The following is a 24,995-nucleotide window of genomic DNA, read 5'->3' on the forward strand; positions in this document are numbered from 1 at the left end:
AACTGTATAGGTGTTCAATGTAGGCAACACATTTTCCAGTTTTATTTTCTAGATCTTTCTGCTCATGGTGATACCTATTTGTTTGGTTTAATGTCTTTTTTTTTTTTTTTTTTTTTTTTTTTTTTTTTGAGTATGGATATGAATGGGAATTTGTCCTGAAAGATGATTGTTATATTGTTATAAAATGGAATCGCCTTATTCTTTTTACTTCCAGGGTATATCTGTTCATACCCCATTTTAATATTGGCTAACATGAATTTAAAGGAGTGTTTACTTTTGAATGATTTATTGTTGTGTCTTTAAGTGTTCATAAACTTTGTATACCAGATCTTCTCTCTTGCAAACATTAAGAATTTATCAGTAACCTTGCAGAATGTTACTGTTATAATTCCTCTGGGTATGGAGTTAACATACAGTTATGGACCTGCTCTCAGCAATTTTTTCAGTATTTTAAGTGGAAAAACTACCTGGAAAGAGTCAATGGGTAGAGAGGAAGTTAAGAGAAAAAAAAATCTCAGTATGTTTCAATGACTCTTTAAGGAACCGAGGTAGATGTATCTATTTTCAGAAAATCACTTTCAGGTCTCCTGTCTTTTCACACTCTCTGGGTTTAATTGCTGTTACCATTGCTTCAGCAGTTTCTTTGAGAGAAATGCCTTGAGCCCTACAGGGTGTTTTGTTTGCAGAATGACTATTTTATGACTACAGTGCTGAAAAAGCAGTTGACCACTTGAAGCCTATCCAATCATCTGAGCTTAAAAATTTTGTCAAGAGTTCAGAGGATGTTTGTAACCTTTTCTTCTTATAAAGAAAGGAGTTTTACAGCCTCTAAACTTGTTGTTTCATTTTTAATTTGGAATCCTAGAGAAAATGAATTCTTCACAGTAGCAAATAGGAACAAAATATGTATGCATGTAAATATGTAACTGGTGTCTGGTAAGAGGAAGCTCTTAGACTTTGCATGTTGATGCTTTTCATTTGCTTGTGTGGCTTTTTTCATAGCAGAGCATCTTGCATCTGATTCCATAACCTGCATATAGAGTTAAAATGACGTAAAGAGCTTGTGAAAATCCATGGCTATTCATGAGACATGCCCTGCACAGAACATAGCCTGTTTGCCTGGAATGGCCAGGATAACTGCCAAGAACAAGCAAAACTATTGAAATGAAACTCCTCAGAAGCAGCTTGCTTAAACACAGTTCATGTAGTTGCTAAACACAAAGTGGGCTGAGGTGTTGTACTCTTATCTCACTTTGTGAAAGATGAGAAAAAACATTTGCTTTTGTCTTTTCTCTGTGATCAATAACTGACTTTTAAGGACCAATTTACTGTGTGTTATGAATGCCTGAACTACCTTCTGTGGAAGAATTGTCAGGAGCTCAGTCTGAACACCAAATGCAGCATTACCAAGTTGAACCACCGAGATGATCTGAAGCCTCTTCCATTTCCTTGCTCTCTGGAGTCCTCTTTTGTCATCAATCAATCTTACTCTTGGTGTGGTTTATTTACAATTTCTTCTTTCTTGGTACACCCAAGCTGTGCTCAAATTCTGGAATCCTGCTTTTATTTTCAAAATTATACTTATTCCCTTTTTTTTATGTATTTGGTTTTTGCTGGTCTGACTCTCAGTTTACATCTCAGTTTCTGAAACCTTTTGACTTCTGTGACAAACAAATATGCTTATCATCTTCCTTTCCCCTAAAAGGTTATGAAACACAATTTCTATTGTAATTTACATTCCCATCACTTTACAATGACAAATACCTTATTTCAAATTAAATCATTTGTTCCTTGTTAATTTTGGCATGGTCCTTTTTTAATACCCTTTACAGTGTAGACCTTTGTTCCTTACCATACCTCTGCTTTGTTTTTATTTTTTTTAACTGCTCATCTTTGAATTCCCTTGTGTCTTTCTTGTCATTGGGTTTCATTCTGTTCCTTTTATACAGATTGCCTACACTGAAATTAATAGCATTCAAATAATGATATTTTTAAATTATGTTTCTAAATTACATCCCTGACTGTTGTTAGGATCTAAAAAAATAGCAAAAGAGTTATTGAAATAATTTTGCTTTTCAGATACCATCATTAATGAATAGGAATTCCAGCTAGAATTCTTAATATTTCTTTGTTGTTTTTCTGTTAATTGATGATATTGATAATTACTATATATCCTCTTCATTAAGACTTCAGCAGTAAGATTACTGGGGAAATTTTGTAAACTAAAACTTTTAAAACTAAATAGGATTCTTAAGATTTTCCCATTCTAATATACATAATTTGCTGTAAAACTGAGTGAACATATCTATTAGGTGTCTCAAAATACACTTTTTTTCTGTTTATATCCGTATCTTCAGTAATGATTTGGACAAGCAGCTAGCTCTGTGGTCATTAAGTACTGCATAATTTTAGTATTGTAGAACTTCTTACACCATGTAACAGTTTAAAGGTAAAGCAAGTATGAAGTCCAGATATTATGAACTTGGAAAAGCATCTAAAGAGATACAACTGGAATTTTTCTTTTTTTCTTAGTCAAGAGCCTTCAAGTTTATAAAAAGCACATAGGAAGAGCATCAGGTGAGGTTTATGGGTATGGGCAAGGGGGTTAGCAAACCATTGTCTTCCTTCTTATTCAGAAAAAATGGTTCCTGTTGCCATTATTTTTTTTTTTGTGACCAGTTTTTATTTTAATTTCTGAAAGTATTTATTTTAATTTTTGAAAGTATTGCACATATTGAGGAAGAATATTGACTTCTATGGTTTTAAAGAATCATCTTGATAGTTAATTCTAAAGTCATTACGTTCACCTCTGTGCTGCAAAAAAATATTGATTCACTGCTTTGGGACAGGAGAAGGGAGAGTGAGCAAGACCAATTCCTGATCACTAAAGGTAGCTTGTGTATAGTGATGAGCAGGTGAACTCTTGGTCATGTGCTGTTGTCACAGGGAAGTGTATATGATCTGCCAAGAGAGAGTACTCTGCTTTCTGCAAAATTAGACCTTGCCCAAGAGACCAAGGCATGGTCTCAGACTTCGTCCTGTAACTCGTGCTGTCTCCGAAAATATACCTGTACCTTTTGCAAGATTTGTATCTTGCTTTTATTGTGTTAGATAGATTTTGTTAATTCTTAGATTTGGGTGGATAAAGATTTTTAACAATTACTGTTTAACACAGATAAGGTTATATTCTCAGAATACTGGAAAAACTTTTGCTGCTATAAAGTGATTAAATTTGTAAATATCCTCATTAAGTTACAATTTTTTTGCCATTAGTTACTGCATATTTTTCTTCAGTATTTTTTCAGGGCAAGTTTGCATTCCAGCAAGTAACAAGATAGTGCTTTGAGACTTGTTATAGTTTTAGCCTGCTGTTTTGGCCCTTTTTTACTGGCTGAACTGCAGAATGTAAATGGATTATCATAGGGGAACTTTGGAGGAGTTACTTCACTGCTTTGAAATGGAAATGTACCAAGAGCTCCCCTTATCCCTCCTGTTCTGAGATACTTGGGGCTTTCTCAAAACTTTGCACTAGGAGAGCTGAGATGCTAAGTTACTATGTAAGATCACTGTTATTGTGGAGCATAGAATCACATAGGCTGGAAAGGACCTGAAAAGGAGATGTCTCAAAGAAACTTTGAGGTCAGCCAGGTTGGCCATGACTTTATCCATTTGGGTCTTCATGCCCTACATGGGCAGACACTAGGCAAGCTTGCTTGACTGTCCTCAGAGGGAAAAAACTTTTTCTTCATACCCTGTGTCATCTGACCTGAGTTGTCCCTTGTCCCCCTGCAGTGTAACGCTGTGAAGGGCCTGGCTGTCATCTTGGTACGTTCCCCACTGTACCTGGGGGGCTGCTGTTAGACAACCCCAAAGCCTTCCCATCTCCAAAGCGATCAAATCCAGCTTCCCCAGATTCTCCCCACAGGTAAAATGCTCTAGTCTTTGCCATCTTGGTGGCCCCTGCAGAGCTGCCTAGTTAGACAATGTCTCTCCTGTATCACCTGTTAATCCATTTGCTTAAGGGGCCAGCTGGAATGAAGGGTAAACAAGATTACATCAAGAATTTTTCATAGATGGGTCTGGACACTACAGCACGTCGTCATTCCCATGCCATTGAAAATGTCCTGATTCACAATGGAAATTCTTTCATGCTTCATAACAATAAAGTAGTTATTTTTAAACACCACCACCACAGTTAATACACCATGTTTGTGTCTGTTCTACATTACAGCCATGTGGCATAAACCCTGCAAGAACACCATGAAATGGTGCAGATTGGTGGGGTGTCTGGATTTTTTTCTGTCAGTCAACTTTTAGGATTTCTGTGAAAATTTTCATCCTGGATTTTGTTCTGTAACTTCATGAAACTTGAAACAACCAGGATGGAGCAGTGTAATCTTCCTGCAAAAATATAATTTCAGAAAAATAAAGAATAGGACAGAGCAGGGCAAAATTCTTTAGCTTTCTGGAATGATTGCTTATAGGAAGAAGATACCTTAGAAATACCTTTCTCTGGTAGTTTCAGGTTTAAATTACACCTGTTAAAAATGCATTAGTATTGTTGTTTCTTAATATTTCTAGGAATTGTTCTTTATATTTTTTAATTCTTTTTACATTACTCCGTATTCCCCAGGTTCTTTCAAAAAATGCAAGATCAGAGTCTTGTGAAAGTCCCTGTTGTTTGCAGTGCTATTTTAAAAGGGTAAATGATTTAGGAAACTTCTTTTGCATTTAGACCTGTGTGGTGGATATTTGTGATGGTTAGTCACATACATAAAATACATAGATTTATTCTACCTCCTTTATCAAAAATAAAGGCTTGCTTCTCATTTTTCGAACAGCTCGATGTGTCCCAATCTGTAGTGATTGCAGAACCTGGCTTCATCGTTTTCTTCCCCAAAACACAGTTAATCAAAATATGTTTCATAGTTGCTTCTGACAAATACAAGCTTTGCAGGAGGAAACTTCAGTCTTTCTGTCCAAATAGATGAGAGATGCAGCAATATGTGTCATCAGCATTTCCTCAGAATTCTCTTGGTAATTGATTAAATTATCTCCTAGACCTTCCTTAAATGATTTTGTAATCATGAAGGTATTTAAAGAGAAGAAACATCTAAAGAATTGGAACCTTGAAAAATGTAATTTAGTCTTTGTAGGAAGATACAACTCTCTATCCATTCAGGCTTCAGTCACAACAGCTCACTGTTTGCACACATACCATATTGTATCAGCCTGGAAAGTATAAATTGCATTTTCTAGATGATGGAAAGGCGATTTCCCACAGAAATATTCAGGTTATTCCATGGCTGTTTCTGTTGAGGGTATATTCTCATTATTTGATAAATGGAGTATGTGGATTGGTCAAACCAGAAATTCTGATAGTATTGCTTTTCTGCAGGTGTGTGACAGGTGTGTAAGTAATAATCTACATTTTGCCAAATACTTAAATTGTTTTATCTTGTGAATAATTTTAGTATTTAAATTCTTAATTATGTGTTAGTAATAATCTTTTAAGGAGTTTTTTCAATATCACAAGTCTGAAATTTAGTCTTTGGGCTACATCACACTTACATGCATCTCCTCTTTCTTGTGAGAGAGGGGCTTTGTAGTTGTATAGCAGGGACAGGTGCATGCACAAAACAAATGTACAATGACATTGTACTATGAAAATATACTTTTATTGAAGAAGATATTTTACTTTTCTTTCTAATAATACTATCCCCAAATATTTTGCTTATCTGTTCTGATATCCTCACTGTATAGAGAGAAGAATCATTAGGAGTGCTATTACTTGGGTCTTAGTCATATTCATATTACTTTTCACAGAAAAAAATTAGGAAATACTCAAATTTCAGTGATAGAAGAAGAACAAAATTTGCTTAAACATGAGTTCAGTACTAGAAAAGGTAAGACTGAAAGAAGTGTTATTTCTGATACAAGTCAAGAAATTTGGCATGGTAAATGAATGTGCTGTCAGATAAAAGGAAGCAATTTATAGGCAGCAATTTGCTGCTGAAGTCTAAATTAGATATGGATGTGTGGAATTCGTATTTTCCTTCTGGTGCTTATGTGATAATACCAGAATTTACTTTCATTTAAAAGAACATATAAAATTCTGTGATCAACGAAACGATGATACACAAAGAAAAATGTCTCTGCAGAATAGTGATATATTCAAAGAAAGGTGTCAGTGGATGGTAACTGGTTTCTATCTTCAAAAATTTGTACACCTGTACAAATCAAAAGTATATCATGAAAGCAAAAATTTAAGCTTTAACACTCTATTTTTATAAAAAGAAAACAAATGTTTTGTAAATGCTGTTAAGCAACTTCTAATCCAGAGACTCTAGATATGATTTATATATAAATTGAAAATTTGGGGAGCGCTGCCTGAATTTTAGGGTGTCAGGAAAGCAGGCTTTTCTCATGAGAGCAAAAAGAAATCCAGTGCACTTGAGAAAATTTCCTCAGGTCTGAGTGTAGTAATGCTGTAGCAAGGTCTTCCTGTACAGTTAGCATAAGGAGTTGAATGACAGGGTGCTAACTATTATTCTTTCCTTTGTCTGCTTCTCAGAAGCTGACAGCATTATGGTTTGTGGCCATCTAGTGGTGAATCCATTTCGAAGATACCTTGTTCAGAATTGTAATAAACCATTGCTGTGCAAAACTGAATTACAGCACACTTTTGGAGAATAAAGAATTCTGTACACCTTTTCCTATTCTGCACTAGTAGTGTTTGTTGCAGGAGGATAACGTCTTGAAGATGACAGAACAATTTTTGATGTTAACTGTTAATTTTCAGTTATTTTAATGTGTGTGGGAGGTTCATTCTATTCTGTAATTTTTTAATGTTTAATTCCCTAGTAGCAAAGTAGTGAGTTTATTTCTTAGAAAGAAATTTGAAACTTTTATAAATTACATGTTTCCAAGATACAGATATTTTCTAAAATGTATTTGATTATACAACAGTTTGAAAGCAATTCATATTCCCTGTTTTCTATGACTCACAAGAAATTTGACAAAAAGTATGGTGGCTCTCCTGCTAAAGTTCTTATAATTAATTGCCTTAGTAATAATGTTTTTCTAGTATTTTTTTTTCTGAGTAATGTTTTTAAAATGTCATGGGAAAATTATTCTGGCTTAAGCAGATAATATAAGCATCATTAGGAAATAGAGTAGTAAAAGAAGTATGCCAGGTCATGTCTTGGATGAGATGAGTCTGCATGATTCATGAGACCTGGTGGACTTTTAACATCTGCCAAGTCTCCAACAGTTGAAAAACTGAAATTTTGTTTGTATTAGAGAAACAATTCAATAAGCATATTAATAGCAAATGCAAGAATTTATATTTCTTATTCTCATAAGATAATAGCAAAAATCTGAAAATTTGGTGATTCTAGTTATTGGGATTTTTTTTTCTTAATTGGTGAAATGGATTCTGCAATGAATTTGCTTTTATCTTTTGTTCCTTTCATCAAAGTGTCATTTTTTCATATCTGACCATTCCAACTAGCAGTTCTTTGAATTTTCACAATGTTGACATAGACTTCCACTTTTTTTTAATAGTTGTTGTAGATTTTTCTTCTATTTAATTTGATTGCACTAAGGTGACAGATAAGCATAATATAATAAAACCTATTTATACTCACTCCAGCATGCCACCATCCATCCATTAACATTGTACATTGCATCAGGATGGTATTGGGTTAATGAATGTAATGATTTGTTTCATTTTCAGGTATTTGGAGTGGATGACAGCCAGGATTATAATAGGCCTGTTATCAACGAGAACCAGAAAGATTTAGTAAAAGATTGGGCTATAAATTCTGCTACAGTAGTGCTGGAAGAAAAAAGACCACTGAGTACAACTGGATTTCTTGACACAGAGGTAGAATTTAACTTTTGACGGTCTTCTTTTTTCTTCCACTAAAAGAGAGCACTAAGAACTGACCAGTAAGTGTTGAACAGGAAACAAAATCTTGCCTGGAAAAGATTAACTCAGATCTATAAGTAATTTATTTCTCCTATGCCTTTATTGCATCATCAAAGCTTCTCTGTCAGAGGCAGGCATAATTCATTGTAGAGGTGTTTTAAAACTTGGCTACCTTTCTATGAGCACTGACACGAGTGTATTGGAAATGTAGCAGAATTTTCCTTGCCACAACATAACTTTGCTCAGTATATACTTCATGTAAGTTCTTCAGGAGAGCTGAGGAAAAGCTGATTATGTTTTATAGCCCAAAGCAAGTAACAATATTAAAATTCAGAAATAAGATGTGTGCACTTTATGCATGATACCAAGTCATCTAGGAAAAAAGTGGTGGATAATACTTTTCAGATTTTTTCTCTGAAGCCAGAGGAATTTATGTTTTTACATTCGTGGTTTTAGTTCTCCAGTGAGGTGGCACTCATGACAAGTCACTTACATTAGTTGATTCAGACACAGTGTAACTTAATCAATTGGTGAAAGATTAAACAGAGGAAAATGCCTGTCTTTATATATGATTTAAAATATGCACACAATATATTGATCATATTTCATAATATAAATCTTGGGAGGCATTCTAATATCATTGTGATGGATGAACTGGCTTGAAATGTGTCTGGAACAGAGCAGGATCAGAGTGGAGCAGAATCAACTGGCAACAGTAATGAAGCACATAACACTTATGTCTAACTCCCTTGGCAAACTCTTTCTGAAGTATGGTCCTGTAATTTAGCAAACTTTATAGATAAGATTTTTTTTTTTAAGCTATCAAGAGCTTAAAAGTATTACTTAGTGTGCCTGCCATGCAAATACATTGATTTTAGTGTCTGTTTCTCATAGAGGTGTTTTCTCATGGTTGTATTTTAGCTACTGTGAAGCCTTGAGACAAAAGTATGTCACTGTGTCTAGATTAGCACCTTTGCCTAGTTTCTCTAAGGCACTTCAAGTGAAGTATTGCCACACAGCATAGGCACATCCTGTGGAAGGTTTTTCACCTTGCTTCTTTGCACAAATCTATAACCATATTCTTTCTCTTTTTTTTTTTTTTTTGTGCCTTTTGCAGCACTCAGATCTTTTGTGCCTTGTCAGTTTTAAAGAATATTGATATTTTTTTCACTTTTATAATTCCATAAGCAGAAGAGGAATGTATGATTTGTTTTATTAACATAATTGGTCTTTTCAGGTGTCAACTTTGCAAATAAAAGGTTTTGTTTTTAGAAGACTGAGACTACTTCTGCAATCATACAGCAGATTTAAGAAACCTTCTGGCTGTGATGCACTAAAACTCACTTTGATTTCAGTGGAAATTACAGGAATTGTGCTGCTTTATTACTGCGACTGCTTTGCTGCATTAATAGGTCTTTATATCATGGGAGAGAATAGGTTATTAGCATAATTTTAAATATTACAAGACATGGTGATAGGGGAAAGAAATGAAAATTATTTGGTAAGTCAAGGAGCAAAACTGACATAAGCAATGTGGATAGAGCTTATCTATCTTACTACAAGAGAAGCTAAAAATTAGAGGTGTCTTTTATAGGGAAATAATGGGAAAACAATAATGAGGATAACTACTGAGAGAAGATTGTTACATTTAAAGTGTTATTAGCAAAACCTGCACTCTGTTGAGTCAGTAGGAAGGGGAGAGGCAAATGTGTTTGATTTGTAAAGTATGTGGGTTATGTTCTCATATACAAACTTTTCTGCTTGTAGGTTTTGGAAGACTTACTGCATTACTGAGCTGCAGATCATAAGTTTATAAACCTTATTGAAGATCTTGGCTAAATAGTCAGGTAACGGCAGGGTAGGTCAGTGTTCCAGTTTTGCATCCACTCAGATTGTGGTGGAACTTACACCAGCTGTCCATCACAGTTATTCCTGTACAGGATTAGCAGAATGAGGTGAATTCAGAACATGATTGGCATAGAAAAAGCAAAGAACAAAAATCTAAGATATTTCTATTCAAGAAGATGGAAAAGATAGCCTGGGAAATTGTAAAGATTTTATAGAAATAGTTTACAGAATCACAGAATAGTTAGGATTGGAAGACACCTCTGGAGATCATGCAGTCCAACCCTGCTGCCAAGCAGGACAGGGTCATCTAGAGTCACTTCAGGGGTTGAAAGCTTATTCTGAACTTAAAGGGCTTTTGAAGCATCAATAATAAAATGCTTGGAAATGCTTTACTTGTTTTTCTTTGATACAACAGTCTTTAAATACTTTGGAGCAGTGTGTATCATAAATAAAGTAAAATGCAGAGTGAGTGTCTTGACACAATTGGCTGAGCCTGAATACACTGGTTCTTGTCTTTTCAGTGATTACATATAGGCAATGAAAATACTAAATCCATCTATTTAAAATATTTAAATGTTTTTATTTTCTATATTATAAGCTGCCACTTGCCAACCAAGGTAAGTGTGATTAAAGAACAAAAAATTAGGTAAATAGAGAACAAAGAGAATATTATTATTGTTTTTGTTCTTACTATTTGTTCTTTCCTATGAGTTTGGTTAATAAAAATACTGCAGGCATTTGGGCTATAACCCATCCCTCCAACCTCCAACTGATTTTCAGTGGTCAGTTTTCTGTGCTAAAAATAGTTCTTGATAATGGATTATCAACATTGTGTTTGATGTGCTTCAGTTTTTTGGTTGATTTGGGGTTTGTTTGGGGATTTGGTTTTTTGGGGTTTTTTTGTAAGACTAAAGCTCAGAAACCTAGTTCTTCATCTGTAGGGTCATCAATATTATTGACTACAATGTTCCTTTTGCTGTTTTGAATGCCTGCTTTGTCTTTCCCACTGAAGATCAGGTAAATAATACTACTGACATTCTGAATATTGAATTTCATTCATGTAAATATTTACTATATTGCTTCTTAAAAGTGGAATATTTGGAAGCTGTATTTCCTTTTGTTTGTCTTCTCAAATGACTCTAATTTTCTGTCTTGAACAATCCATTTAGTTTGAAGTTTGATAGTTATTTTTTGTTTGAACTTAGATGCTATACTGAAATGTAGGCTAATGTATCACCAATATCACAGGGCTATGAAAAGGCAAACAGGACCCTTGAATATGCAGGAAATGCATTACCAGCAGAACAGGGCAGTGTTATCGCCATGTTGAAGCTTCCCCTGTAATAATAGCACTAGAACTGTTAACATTCTTGGGTGAGAAGGGTGGATACAAGTCTAGAGAAGGTACAAAGTTACTCAGATTGTAACAGGGATGGAGATTTACCTTACAAGAATAGATCAGTGCTGTTCAATTAGTCTGGCAAAGTAGCAGCTGAGATGGATGCAATTGCTGAGTTTTCATGTGTAAATGGAGTAACTGTAATAGGAGAGAAAGAACTGTTAAAGACAGGGGTCAGTGTTGTTCCAGGAATAACCTGAAGACATTGGCTATATATAAGTCATGTATGGAAATCTGTATAAAGATCATCACCTTATAGGCATATGGTTCTGAGGCAGGTACAGTGAGGAGAGAAGAACTGCTTTCAAGACAGCAATTTATGAAAAGATAAAATAATATGATTCTTACAACTTGAACTGTCTAGAGTTATGTGTCTGAAAAGACATTTTTTTTTAATTAATTTTATTCACATTGTTGAAATTTATTAAAAAAAAAAAAAAAGTTAGTCTGCTCTGAAATGCCAAGAGCTGGACATGTTTTTGGGTGTAATGTGGGTGCACTGTGGATTTTTTTCAGATGTGAAGCCTGAAGCCCTAAATCTTCAGGCCGAATAATAAGTCCACAGAAATCCATTGTTACATTTTCAAAAGATTTCTTACTCCTATTGACTTTGTATGTGAGATAAGCATAAGAGAAAGCAGATTTAACACAAAGGTAAAAGGCTGGTATCTCATAGATAAACCCAGCTTTTCTGAAATACTAGGAAATTGCTTTTGGTATTCAAGAGAAGATTTGGAGGATTGCATGCTTGAGAGCCTGTAAGATGCCAATTGATATGGGTTCTAGGAAGAACATTAGGATATCTGCACATGATATGTGTTTTATAAACCTTACACCTTCTGGATGTACTTAAACTGCTATGAATAGAAAGGGTGTGTTTTTGTTGTTTATGCTTCTATACATAGGGAACTGGTAAAGCAGACTTTTACATTCACTGCTATGTAGAAACCATTTTTTGGCAGTGTAATTACAAGAGAAAATAATTTATCATGTTGTTTTACTGCAGTTAAGTTACAAAATCTTAGTATGTTTCTCCATTGTGAAGTAGAATTCAGTTTTCTGACATATCTGTATCTCAAATTGATCAGGTGGTACAGAAGGAACTAGTTAAAATTTTCTGTTGCAAAGATGATTGGGACATCTATCATGTTTGGATTTGGCTGTAATTAGTTGTTTTATTAGACAGAAGTTCAGTAGTACAGATGGGAAAAGAGAGATTAGTGATAGGAAAGAAAAATGAGGTTTTGGTAATTGCATAAATGCTGTGTGTTTTTCATAATATTCTTACTGGCACCTCACATTGTCTTCAGAAATGCCCATAAATAACAAAAACATTGAACTGCCTTCCTTTGTTGTTGTTAGACTTGAATTTTATAACATTTTGATTCCAAAAAATGAATTAAAAATATGGGAATTCTTATAATAGTTTAAAAAAATTACCTTCTGCATCTCTGATTTACTACATTCATGATATTGTGGAAGAGATTCATGATGTTACACTCACTTGCATTAACAGGTGAAATTCAAGATTGTAAATTCAAGCATTCAAATGTCTGAGTAACTTTTAATTTGAAAGAAGTTGTCATATAGTAAGTGGCATTGTTCACCATTCTAGTTCTGCTAAATAAATTTTATAGAATGTATAGTGTTGTTTCCTGGTCAAAGACTAGAATCCAAGAGTGTCAAGACATTAGGCAAAAATCAGTGTTTTGAGGAGAAGTGTGAAGATTTGAAGGGCTGGTGATGTTTTTTGGAGATGTAAGCAAGAGAGACTGTAAGATATTTGATAAGACAGTAACATTGCACTACAATTAGAAACCACCTTTTGAAAAAAGGATGCTTTAGTAACACAAGAAGATTATTTAATTCTATGCTTCTCTTACATTTTAAAAATTTTCAAGATTTCAAAAGGCATGTCATCAAGAAACCAAATTCATTTCCTTTCTGGTTTAGGTGCAAAACCATTGTAAAATACTGATGACATTGACTTCATTGTTATGCAGTAGGATGGTTTAGAACTAATCTTTGCTTCTTTTTTTGTTTAGGCCAAACAAATAATCTGAGCTTCCTTTCCTTTCCATCCTAAGTTATTACTCTTTCAGTCCTTAAGGTAGTCTTTCTGTAATGAAGTAAATACAGTATTTCATCTGGACAAGAGGGTCTTCTAAACGGGTAAAATGTCACTTTCTTGTCTTCCTGAAGCACATTTTTAATTTCTTAACACACCCCCACACCCCATGTACTTTTCCTGCACTTCTGAGCTGAGGACTGAAATAACCTGATCTTAGAACTAGCACATGTTCTGATACATTTTATATAGGTTCTGGTCTTTAAAAGTTCACTGCACTAGGAACTGCTGTTTATTTGGTACTGATTCAGCAGCTATGTAGATTTTATTTGTTGTTTGCCATTCTAAAATTTATTGAGGTAAACTATTTTTTCAACTTCCTCCAGGAAAATAGTGTGTGGCCTATCTATTCAGGAAAAACCTGGAAAGATGGCATGTTTTTTATCAAACAGTTTAATTTTTCTTCTGTTTTTTTTTTTTTCTTTCTTAGGAAGGTTCTGCTAACCCTGGAAGTAAACGTTGGGTATCACAGTGGGCCAGTTTGGCTGCTAATCACACACGTCATGACCAAGATGACTTGAGACTGGAGTCCTCTGTGCCTGCTCCATTAGAAAATGGTATTAAAAACTATTCTAATTGTCATAATTTATGCTGTAAAACCTGGGAAAGGGAGAAAAGAATTATATCCTGTTCTTAATCAGCTTTTTTACTTCTAATGCCTCAATTTCACATGAGATTCTTCTGTTTCATTGAGCAGAAACAGTGTAAAAACAAGCTCAGCACTAGTGGTGTCTGCATGGCAGTTGAGTGCCAGTATTACACTGAATGGTACTAAAACAGGAGACTTTATAAACTGTTCAATATGAGAGAAACTTTCACTTAAATACAGTTTGTGTTGGTCTGCATAGTATGTTTCTTTCCTTGCATCTTTCTTAGTCTAAATTGGACTTCAGGATAATGATTATTAAAAAATCCTACCTGAGACACTTCAGCTGAAGCATAGCATCATTCCTTACCTTGGAAATACAGAAGACCTTTGATATTTCTTGAAAAACCCAGAAACTTTCTCTTTAGCAATGAGCAACCTTATCTCCCTTTCTTGTGAGTGCCAGATGTTCAGGGCATGTCTCTCCAGTTTAACTATTCACATTTGTGATTTTGAAAAGATTTATTCTTTAACATCTACAGTCTTGACTATAAAGTCTTGACTACTTCTCTTCTGCTTTTTTCTTCCTGCAAATTTCACTTTAGAGCTTGTGATCATCTTTGGGAGAAGTTTTACAAAGAAGTTTTGCTTTTGATGTTGCATAATGCATAGATCTGTACCAATGCATGAAAGAATTCTTACCAGTGCTGCTTCTGTTGTAGGTTTTTCCTCCCCTCATACACACTGAACTTTGCTTGGGATACTAAAAGTCAAAGGAGATGGAAAGGGGAAAAATTAACTTATGGGATACACACAGAATAATGGAAATCAAGAGCAAATCTTGCACTATTTGAAAGCATAGGGTGTGTACATATAGGACACTTAAAATCATTGCTATTGAAACTGATCTTTTGGGTGATTAATTGGGAGCTTTGGTAGTCTTTTGTTGTCTGTAGTTTTAAATGGTCACTTTCAGATGAGGCACTACCTAGGATCTTCTTTGGAGAGATAAAGGCTTTTTTTACCATTATGAGAACTAAAATAAGTGTTAAAGGGAAGTAGCACACCCATTCTGCAAGAGTTCTAAAATACTAAAGGGGAAATAAAGCATTCAAAGCACCAAAGGTGTAATAAAAATAAAGTTTAGTACATGCATCTAAAAACCAATTCAGAAAACATGTCTAGTTGACTTAGATGCCTGTATATTCATTAGAAATCTTAGCATTTAAACTTCACATAACACATACTTCCAAGATGTAGTTGCTAAACAGCTCCATGCCTTTTTTTTTTTATAAAGGCAGTTTGAAATTCACCAGGAAGCAAGTTACATGCCTATTTATGTATAAAATATTTGATCTAGTAGGCATGTCTGAGAGAAGTCAATCTTCACAGATTATGGCAATCATACTGATTTTTATTAAGCCTTCAATTTGTTTCATAATTTTCAAGGAAAAAAGCCAATCCTGGAATTAGAAAACCTTGCTTGGATTTCAGAGGTACTTACTGTTTCTCAAATCAGTGTCTTAACATAGATTACAGAAAAAAAACAACCTATGAGTCCTTTTGCATTCTTCATCAAATGTTTGACACTGCAAAGAGAAAAGATAGATTGAAGAGCATGGATAGAAAGTAGCAGGTTGATACATACAGCATGATTGTTGATATTCAATTAATTGCTTAGAGGATTCTTGCAGAGAGAGAAACCCTGTACTCCCGTTCTTACTCCTGGACCAACCAATGTTGGAGGCAAGCTGTGATAGGAAAGTCCCATCAGGGTATGCAGAGCAGTTGCTTATAGATCTCTCCTGGCAAGAAAGGGATTTGACAGATGTATGTTACTAAATGTGTCACATTATATTGCAACAGCAGACAAATGAACTGCAAAAAGAATTTTTTCTATCCAAATATTCAAAGTCGGGGCAATTAATAGAGCAATTTATATCACCTTTGAGTAATAAAGGCTTGTTTCTGACAGCACAACTGCTGTGTTCATTAAATGGGCAAGGAAGGCACAGTCATCATCACTGTGCAATAATAAGTTTTGGGTTCTAAAACAGTTATTCTTTGCAACAGTCCATGGGATGGCCATGCTTTTCTGCTGATGGAGTATTAATTCTGTGTACCCTGAGAATTCAGTGAAAGTGCTTTAGCAGTAATACTGCATTCTTTTGATGCTTTGTATACAAAGCATTGTTGGTGCATTTTCCATACATTTTTATACTACAGTGTCTTGTTTGGGATAAAAACATTATTTTTGCTTTCTCAGCCATAGTAATTTCTTTGTTCATGAGTGGGGCCTTTCAATATTGCTGAGAAGTGTCTCCTAGCACTGCAGATTCTTGCCTGAATGAGGCAAGGCCTTGCAGGGAGAGGCTGTAGTCTGTCTATGAGACAGACCTCAAGCTGTGGAACAGGCAGGTAAGGAGGAAGAAGGAGGATCTTACTCTTTTTGGTAGTTTTGAAATCTGGTCCTAAAGGTGTTTAGGAATGTAAGATTTGCTTTCCACTTCCTGTTGTAATGGTGTGCTGATTGATATAACAGTGATTTCTGACCTATTTTAACCTACTGTGAGATCATAAAAACCTTGTATGATTCAGCTGGCTAAAAGAGTTCACTAAATGTTTTTCTACTTGTCTAAATGTAATTGATCTTGTCATAGAACAGCAGGATGGACTGATGACTTTTTCAGTTCTGTTTTATGTTGTATTAGCCTTATGCAGTCTTAAACATTTAATCTTTCTATTTGCCTTGCTGTTGAATGTCTTCTCAACTATTTTTTTCTCTTTCATTTTTAGACACAGACATCAGTGAGTCTGGTATTTCTGTTAGAAGTGCTGGTTCAGCTGCTTCTATGACCAGCCAAGGTGAGCGAAAGAGGAGGACACTTCCACAGCTTCCCATAGAAGAGAAAGTAAATGAAAATTTAAAACCAAAAACTGTATCTCATCAGAGGTCAGAAATAGGTGAAAAGCAAGACACTGAACTTCAGGAGAAAGAAACTCCAGGTCGTGCCTCAGATGCAAAGTCAAGCAGAACAATGAATGGTCTTTCACCCAAAGCTACTGGAGACAAAGTGTTTTCTTTTCCCAGCTCTTCTAGTAAAGAGAGAGTTGAAACTGGCAGAGAAACTTCTGTGGTGAAACAAGCTTTAGCAAAAATTCAACAACAAGAAAGAAAGGAGCAAGGACACTGGACACCTTCAAAATTATCCTCTTCAAAATCTGCTGCAAACCAGGTTGAGAAAGGTAGGGAGGAGATTATTATGTCACCCAAAACTTTGGATAATCAAGAAAATGCTCCTGGACATGTTACGGATAAAGCAGAAATTAAATTGGCACAGATTGAGGGAAAAAGAAGAAAAAATGAGGAAATCATTAGAGGACAAAGTCCCAAAGTACTTGCAGGAGACAAAAAGGAATCATCAAAACCCTTAGTGAGGCAAGGTAGCTTTACTATAGATAAGCCTAGCACAAATATACCTATAGAACTTATTCCTCACATTAATAAGCAGAGTGGTTCTGCTGCCCCTTTAGTATCTGCAAACAGGTTACGTGACAGAAGTGATTCAATGGACACTGATTCCAGTATAGATACAACACTAATTTTAAAAGACACAGAAGCTGTAATGGCTTTCCTTGAAGCTAAATTGCGTGAAGAAAATAAAACTGATGAAGGTCCTGACACTCCTAGTTATAACAGAGATAATTCCATATCACCAGAATCAGATGTCGATACAGCCAGCACAATCAGTCTAGTTACTGGTGACACTGAAAGAAAATCCACACAGAAGCGGAAGAGCTTTACAAACTTATATAAAGATAGGTGTTCCACTGGTTCCCCTTCAAAGGATGTTTTAAAATCTTCTACAAGTGCTAGAGAAAAGATTGAAAAGAAAACTAAGAGTCGATCTTCAGATGGTGGGTCTAGAGCTGATGCTCGCAAAACTGTGCAATCCAGTGGAAGAATGAGGCAGCCATCAGTAGATTTAACAGATGATGACCAAACATCCAGCGTACCTCATTCTGCCATTTCTGATATCCTATCGTCTGACCAGGAAACCTACTCTGGCAAATCCCATGGAAGAGTTCCTTTTGCCTCAGCAGATGAACTTGTACATTCCAAGATGGAAGGAAAGTCAGCTAAATCAAAAACCTCTCCTGTTGGACTTGGGCAGTCCAGTAAATCTACCACTCTTCCGAGACCTCGTCCCACAAGGACTTCTCTCTTGCGCAGAGCACGCCTTGGTGAAGTCTCAGATAGCGAGCTCGCTGATGCCGATAAGGCTTCGGTCGCTTCCGAAGTGTCCACCACGAGTTCTACGTCAAAACCTCCATCAGGGAGGAGAAACATTTCCAGAATAGACTTACTCGCTCAACCTCGCAGAAATCGACTCGGCTCGTTATCAGCACGTAGCGACTCTGAAGCAACGATAACCAGGAGCACCGCCTCGCCGCGTACCCCAGAAGCAATCATCAGGAGTGGGTCAAGGCTGCTCTCAGGAGGAGACAGCGCTAAAGTTTCTGCTAGAACTCGAGCCAATAGCATTTCTCGACTCTCGGATTCAAAATCCAAATCCTTGGCTTCGGCTCATAATTCTCCCTCAGGTATGTGAGATTATTTGAAATAATTTTGTACAATACTAGATGTTTTTAACCTGTGGATTTTTTAAAAGAAATTGTTTAAGAAAGCGCTCTTATGAAACTGTTGAGTTTTAGTTGATGCAGTCTTTTTCTTTGGAGTAAGGGGCTTCCATGGCAGGTCTTGTAGAGGTTTCTCATGTAAAGTCATAAAGCCAAGAAATTGTAATCCTTTAACTCTTTGGATGTGTTTTCATCTTGAAACCACTAAGACAGAACTGACTTGGGACAGTCAAATGAATCAACAATAATTTGTTTTAGTGCAAAAACAGACACAAGATGTCTTTGCTCAAATCATGGTAGTAGAAGTTCAGAAGGTCAGCAATGCTATTTAGTACATGGGAAATACAATTTATAAGGTAGGCTTGTAAATAGGCAATCAGAGATTTTTTGATAAGAATAATAACGTTGAAGTAACAAATTGAAAAACTATGTCCTACCTAACTAAATATCATAAAGAAATTTCTTTTAAAGGGTTTGCCTTACCTTCGATTATTTCCCATTTTGTGTTCCAAATCAATTTATGATTTCATCAGGATTTCCGGATCATGTTGATCTGGTTTTGGTGTGGTGGTTACTCTACCTTGTCTTTTGGAAGGAAAGATCCATCAGTCTATGAATTTTAACCTACTATTTTGTTAGCAGTTAGCATAGCATTCTTAGTGTAAGCAGTGTGAAAGCTGGTAGGTTTTGTCAACAGCAATATTAAAGCTATCAAAATAAAATGTGGTAATCATAAAAAAGTTTACTTTCTTGTGAAATGAGTATCTAAAATATATGTCTGCTTGCTTTTAGAATTGTCATGCTACTAGCTTTACCATATTTGCAGTCAATCCAGTCTCAGAATAAAATTAATAAAGTAGCTTCCAGTGTTGTAGTGCACTGAAATTTTGCTATATTCCATTCATACTTGATATAAGCCACTCTGATACTTAATTTCCCACACTCCTGCTGTCCTTCTGTTGTTTGTATATCATAAGTGGACCATGTCAGGATTCTTACCATTGTATATTCCCCAGGTAGTTTTGCTGTGTCATTTATTGGCTTAATAGAAATTTCTGCTGAGATGCATTGCTCAGTTATAGAGTTGACTCTGATTCTATGACAGGCATCTACAAAGGTACCCAAAACAGGTGACACTTCAAATAAAAATTCAGTCTTTCCTTGTAAGATATAATTGGAAAAGCAGCATTCAATTTTATCAAAATTTTGAATTGATGATGCAGCCTGAAAGATGGCTGCATCATCAATTGCTGGGGTAGGGAAGTGTAAGTGAAGACTTCTGTATATTTATTTTAATACTGAATGCTAGTTTACATTATGATAATGCTGTTTTTTAGGAAGGTAAAGCCCATCTGTTTTTTGTCACTTCACTGCTTTTGTTTTTCACAAAACTCTGTATGAACTTTGAGTTTTGTGTCCATGTGAAGTATTGCAGTCTTCCTAAACTTCTCCCAGGTTGCTGCATTGAAGTGTTTTGCTGCTTCTGTTTAGGGAAGTGAGTGTATCCTTCTCTTCTCACTCTATTAGTCTGTCACTTTGTTGTCTTTGCTAAATGTTCATTTCCCCCTGTCACACAGTTAAAAGTTTACTGTAGCTGGTATAAAACACTGTTTTCAAGAGAGAAAAGATGCCATCTTTTCATGGGTACCCCAACATAATAATCTAGGTAATTTTTAAAGATCATTGTTAGAAAAAACTACAGTAGTAGTAGCTTCTGTCTTATAAAACTGTATTAGTTAATATATATCAGTGGAGAAGCCTATCAATGCAAGGGCCAGAAGCTGAAAATAATTAATGAAGCAGTAATATACTTTCAAAACAAAATCATTGCTAAATTGACTGATTAAGTCTTGTTAATATATAAGTAAAAAATATTATTACTATTGTTTTGGTTTAGAGTTCTGAATTTTTTCTGTATCAGTAACATTATCGTATAATTTTTTTACTGATTTATTTAGGTTATTCTTTTAGGAAAATCTGAATTTCTTTGAAAGTGGTGTAACCTTCTACTGTAAATAGGATTTTATGTATAAATGCATCTCCAACTACATGTAGGCCACTTTTAATTCCTCAATTTAATTTTGTTTCTAGAAAAGTCAACAATTAATTTTAGCACTTTTGGAAAGAACTAATGAAGTGCTTGGCTAAAGCACCTCAACTGTTTGAATATGTTTTACTTCAGGCACATTTAATCAAGGTGTAACAGGAATGGATTTTTTTTCTCTCTGTGGACATAGAAAGACTGGAAACTGAATGATTATTACCAGTACTGGGTTTGGGGTTTTGTTTCCTGTACCATAGGACTAGCTTCTCTCAAAATGCTGAAGATGTTCCATGGGTTATCTCATCAGAGGCCAGCTAACACTAGCACATTGTAGATCAGTAAACACTGGCAGCCTCTTAAATCCAGCCCACAAAGAGCAAGCTTTTTCTGCACTTTCCAAATCAATGTTCAGACACATACACCTGTAAAAAGAAAGCAAGATTAAGATGTAGTTTCTGGATTTTTTTTATTGCCTTGTACTTCATGTGGATGAATTGCAACATGGTAGGGTTAAAATTGTCAGAGCTAGCAGCAAGTCTGTAATTTCAAGAATCATTTCTAATCCTTGATGCAGTGAAGTATTGCTTACTTTTATATGAAAGGGCAAGCAGATAAATGCAACATCTAGGGTGAGAACTGTTAGCATTGAAGCCATTACCAGAGTGTTCTGTGGTAGGAGGCTTGAGAACTGAGAACACTGTGAAGACACATGAAGCAGAATTAGTAACTTCATAGCACAAGCAGTGAAAGGTCTGATGAAGGCACTGCATCATCAAACAGTAGAGTGTGATCAATAAAAACAGAGGAGACCAAAGACCCATTTTCACAACAACAGAGGGAAATTGAAGATGATGTTACAGAAGGAGCTGTGTATAGGGAATACAAACAGCAGGGTCAGACCTTGTGCAAAGTTGCTACGCTGCAACTGTAAAATGAGGCATTGAGTCAGAACAGAGACACCTTGAGCAGCCAGCTGTGCTTGGCAGCTCTGCTGCATTGCTGACCTAGCTGTCATTGCAAATAGCTGGCAGATAGGTTGATCAAAGCTGTTGAGGGAACTGTGGGGGAAAAGAAATTGATAATTGAGAAAAAACAGCCCTTACTAAGTAGATTTTAGTAGTAGGAGCTTGGAAATGGATGCACCTTGAGAAGTCAATGCCTCAATGAGAGTAGAATATATTCTAAGTAGTCAAAGGAATATATTCAAAATTTATTCTCAGATCTTTGAAGTGAGAGTATGTTGTCCAAATCACCAAACTTGCCAGCTTAATGGTTGTCAGGACATTATACTTCTCACAGAGTAGTCACTAAATTAGGTTTGAATGCTGATTATTTTAGCCAGGGTTTTGGAGGATTTTCTAGTTAGTGGTACTGATATTCACAGTCTTTGGTGTCTGAGATAAGCAACTGCACAAAAGGTTTCAGAAATGTACATAAACTACAGTGACATTTTGGGCCTGTATTTAAAGGTAGTATTAAAAGCATATATAGGCTACCTCACTGGGAAACATGCTTGGATATGTTGGTCATGAATTTCACAACTTTGAGATTTTTACCATTAGGCCTACAGTAACTTTGTCCTCCTATTGAAGAGAAACATATTGATCACATGTAATACCCCAACATTTCAAGGCCTTAAAATTTAATGGTCTTAAAAATAGGGGTTTTATGATACTATATAATGCTACAAATGATTGTTATTTATTTCATTTCAGTTAGTATCTCTGAAATGTTTAAACCTTTACAAAATTCCGTATTTTTGATTGAAAGTATAATCTTTTCCTAAAAAAGTGTGGGTGGAAAAGAGGACCTAAGACTAATTTCATAAATATATTTTCTTTAAGCAAATGCTTCTAATCTGAATGTTTTAAATCGAATTAACGTGATAAAACACTATTTTGTACACAGAGAAATCCAAGCTTCTCCCAGACCCAGACCCTGATGTTGAAACTTACAGTGGTAGAGTACTAGAAATCAAATCTGTTTCTGATATTTCACTTCTCATTCAATTTTTAGTTTTTAAATATAATATTACATATGCTCATTGTACAGTGCTGAGTTGCTGAACTATCTCACTTAAGAGATTTTAAGATAAATTTTATAATTAGTTTGAAGACTATAATTTGAACTGGGACAAAGAATTTAAACAAAAAGGGATGAAAAAATGTGGGCCCAACTCATAATTCTCTTTGAACTTTGGTCACACATTGCTTGCATGCTGTTGGTGGGAAAATGTACTTTTTCTGCTCATGTTTTACTTCCCTAAGATCAAACAACTTTGAAGCCTCCAAAAAGAGCTCAGAAAGTGATTGGGGAGACATTGTTACTTTCTACAATAAAGCTAGAAAATTGAAAAAAACTAGAACTAGACATAATTTGAAACCCACATTTAAACCTGAAAAAATTGCGTAAGCACATTTGTTTTCAGCAGTTGAAACTTCATTATCTGTATGAGGGAAGGGATGTAAGCTTATACACCAATGTCATAGTCCATATACCATAATCTTTGCATTACACAAAAATTACTTCCATTATTTCTTACTTAAATTCATATAGATGTATACGTCATTTGTAATGTTCATTTTTTAATGTATCAGGAGAAATCGTTATTAATTCTTGCATTTTTTAATACTAAAAACAATTTACATCATTTGGTTCTTATATTTTTCAGTCACCAATAGGTGGTCACACACTTATTTCATTTTCTGCAGTACTTACAGAGCCTCATGAATGTCAATGAATTTGGGGTATTAAATTCCCTGCAGCAATTTAGCAGGTTGTGGTGATGGGGATTTCTTTACACTTGGTGTTATCTCTTCCTGCTGGAAATGTCTGAGGACAGCACATCTGAAATCCTTTTTCTAGACTTCAGTCATTCATAAGGGGACAAGAGCCTCCTACTTAGTTCCAGTTCTCCTGTACTTCAGGCTGTCCTCAGCAACGTGGTTGTATAATGCTTTATGTGCTGCATGTCAGAATATATACTTCCTTCTCTGAGGCTGCTTTTCTTATGGATGTGCTGCAGATTTGCATAACAGAATATTAATTTTACATGCTCTTTTTCTGTACTAAACACATAAGCACAGAACCATTAAGGTTGGAAAAGACCTACGCATCATCTAGGAATTTTATGCTTTCCTTATGTAATCGTGCATTCCAGGCTTGGTGCCAGCTCCATCCCTCCTTCATATCTCTTCATTTTCATTTTTGTTTATAAACCTTAAATGAAATTTGGGGAAAAAATCTGCAGAAAAAGTGCAATCTGACTATATACTTAAATGTTAATGAATTGGGCCCTTGTTTTGTAATACAGTTTGTTTGAGCTCATATAAAATCACTGGCTTTTACATCTGACTTTATTCATCACTATACAAAGAGCATTAGCTTTATGTTTTTATTAATCAATATTTTTTATTTAACACAAATTCTGTAGCTTTCTTTTAAAGATGTAGTAAATAAACCTTTTGTGAGGTACCTGGGGATGGATAATAAATAGCTGTGTATTTATTGTGATGTTACTGAAATAATGCTGTTTCCTCTTATTAAAGATGCCATAATAATTCTTTTTTAATAATTAAACTAATTTAGTAAGTGCAAGATGGAGGCGCTTTCCTACAGATTATGCTTCCACCTCAGAAGATGAGTTCGGATCAAACCGTAATTCCCCTAAACATGCCCGTCTGCGTACCTCTCCAGCCCTGAAAACCGCGCGACTGCAGAGCGCTGGGACAGCAGCTCAAAGCAGCAACACATTCAAGCACAGGATAAAGGAGCAGGAGGACTACATTCGTGACTGGACTGCCCACCGGGAAGAGATAGCAAGGTTGGTTTCAAAGGAGTGCTCCCAAAATATCAGAGTTTGGACCCAGCCATTTGTACAGTTGCACAGAGAGGGCAAAGAGAGCTGATGGATTTTCTCTATCACTCCTCACTGCTTTCCTTCACTAAGTGAATGGGTTACTTAAAATTCTTCTTATGAGAGACTGGCAGACAGAAAACTCATATCACCAGCACGTCTCTTTATAGTGGAAAATGATAGTAACTTCTGGTTTATGATAGCCAAATCCCAGGAGATGAACTTTCAGTTGCATTATTGGAACTTGTAGAGGTACTTGGTGTATTTTCCAAGGTTGAAGTGTGTGTGATTTTGTACTACCTTTACATATTGAGGTAAAATTTCAGATCAATCACAGGTGACAGAGAGAGAAAAAAGTAAGCTTTGTAATGTGAGAGGCCATGTTCTCATTTTCATTTTTGATTTATCAGGACATTATTTCATGTTAGGTACTTTCTGATTTAAGTCATGCATATTCACCAAAAGGGGTGGTTTTTTTTGTTTGTTTTGGTTTGGTTTTTTTTGTTTTTGCAAGTCCATGAGTTTAGTATATCAATACTCAATACCTCTGTCATTGCTGG

At 35.4% G+C, this 24,995-nt stretch overlaps 1 protein-coding gene across 8 annotated transcripts in view; it reads left to right on the forward strand.

The window, feature by feature from the left end:
* Nucleotides 1-24,995, forward strand: part of CEP170 (centrosomal protein 170) — a 96,115-nt gene that overhangs the window by 54,222 nt on the left and 16,898 nt on the right. For 6 of the 8 annotated variants that reach the window (XM_030235481.2, XM_030235487.2, XM_030235483.2 and 3 more), the window contains exons 10-13: nucleotides 7,739-7,888; nucleotides 13,739-13,865; nucleotides 16,691-18,499; nucleotides 24,168-24,402. In XM_030235481.2, the coding sequence (XP_030091341.1) occupies nucleotides 7,739-7,888; nucleotides 13,739-13,865; nucleotides 16,691-18,499; nucleotides 24,168-24,402 (2,321 nt within the window). The remainder of the gene's footprint in view (nucleotides 1-7,738; nucleotides 7,889-13,738; nucleotides 13,866-16,690; nucleotides 18,500-24,167; nucleotides 24,403-24,995) is intronic. The other 2 variants (XM_030235485.2, XM_030235486.2) reach the window with 2 other exon arrangements.

Source organism: Serinus canaria, chromosome 3 (assembly GCF_022539315.1).
Source record: "Serinus canaria isolate serCan28SL12 chromosome 3, serCan2020, whole genome shotgun sequence".
NCBI classification, from domain to species: Eukaryota; Metazoa; Chordata; class Aves; order Passeriformes; family Fringillidae; genus Serinus; species Serinus canaria.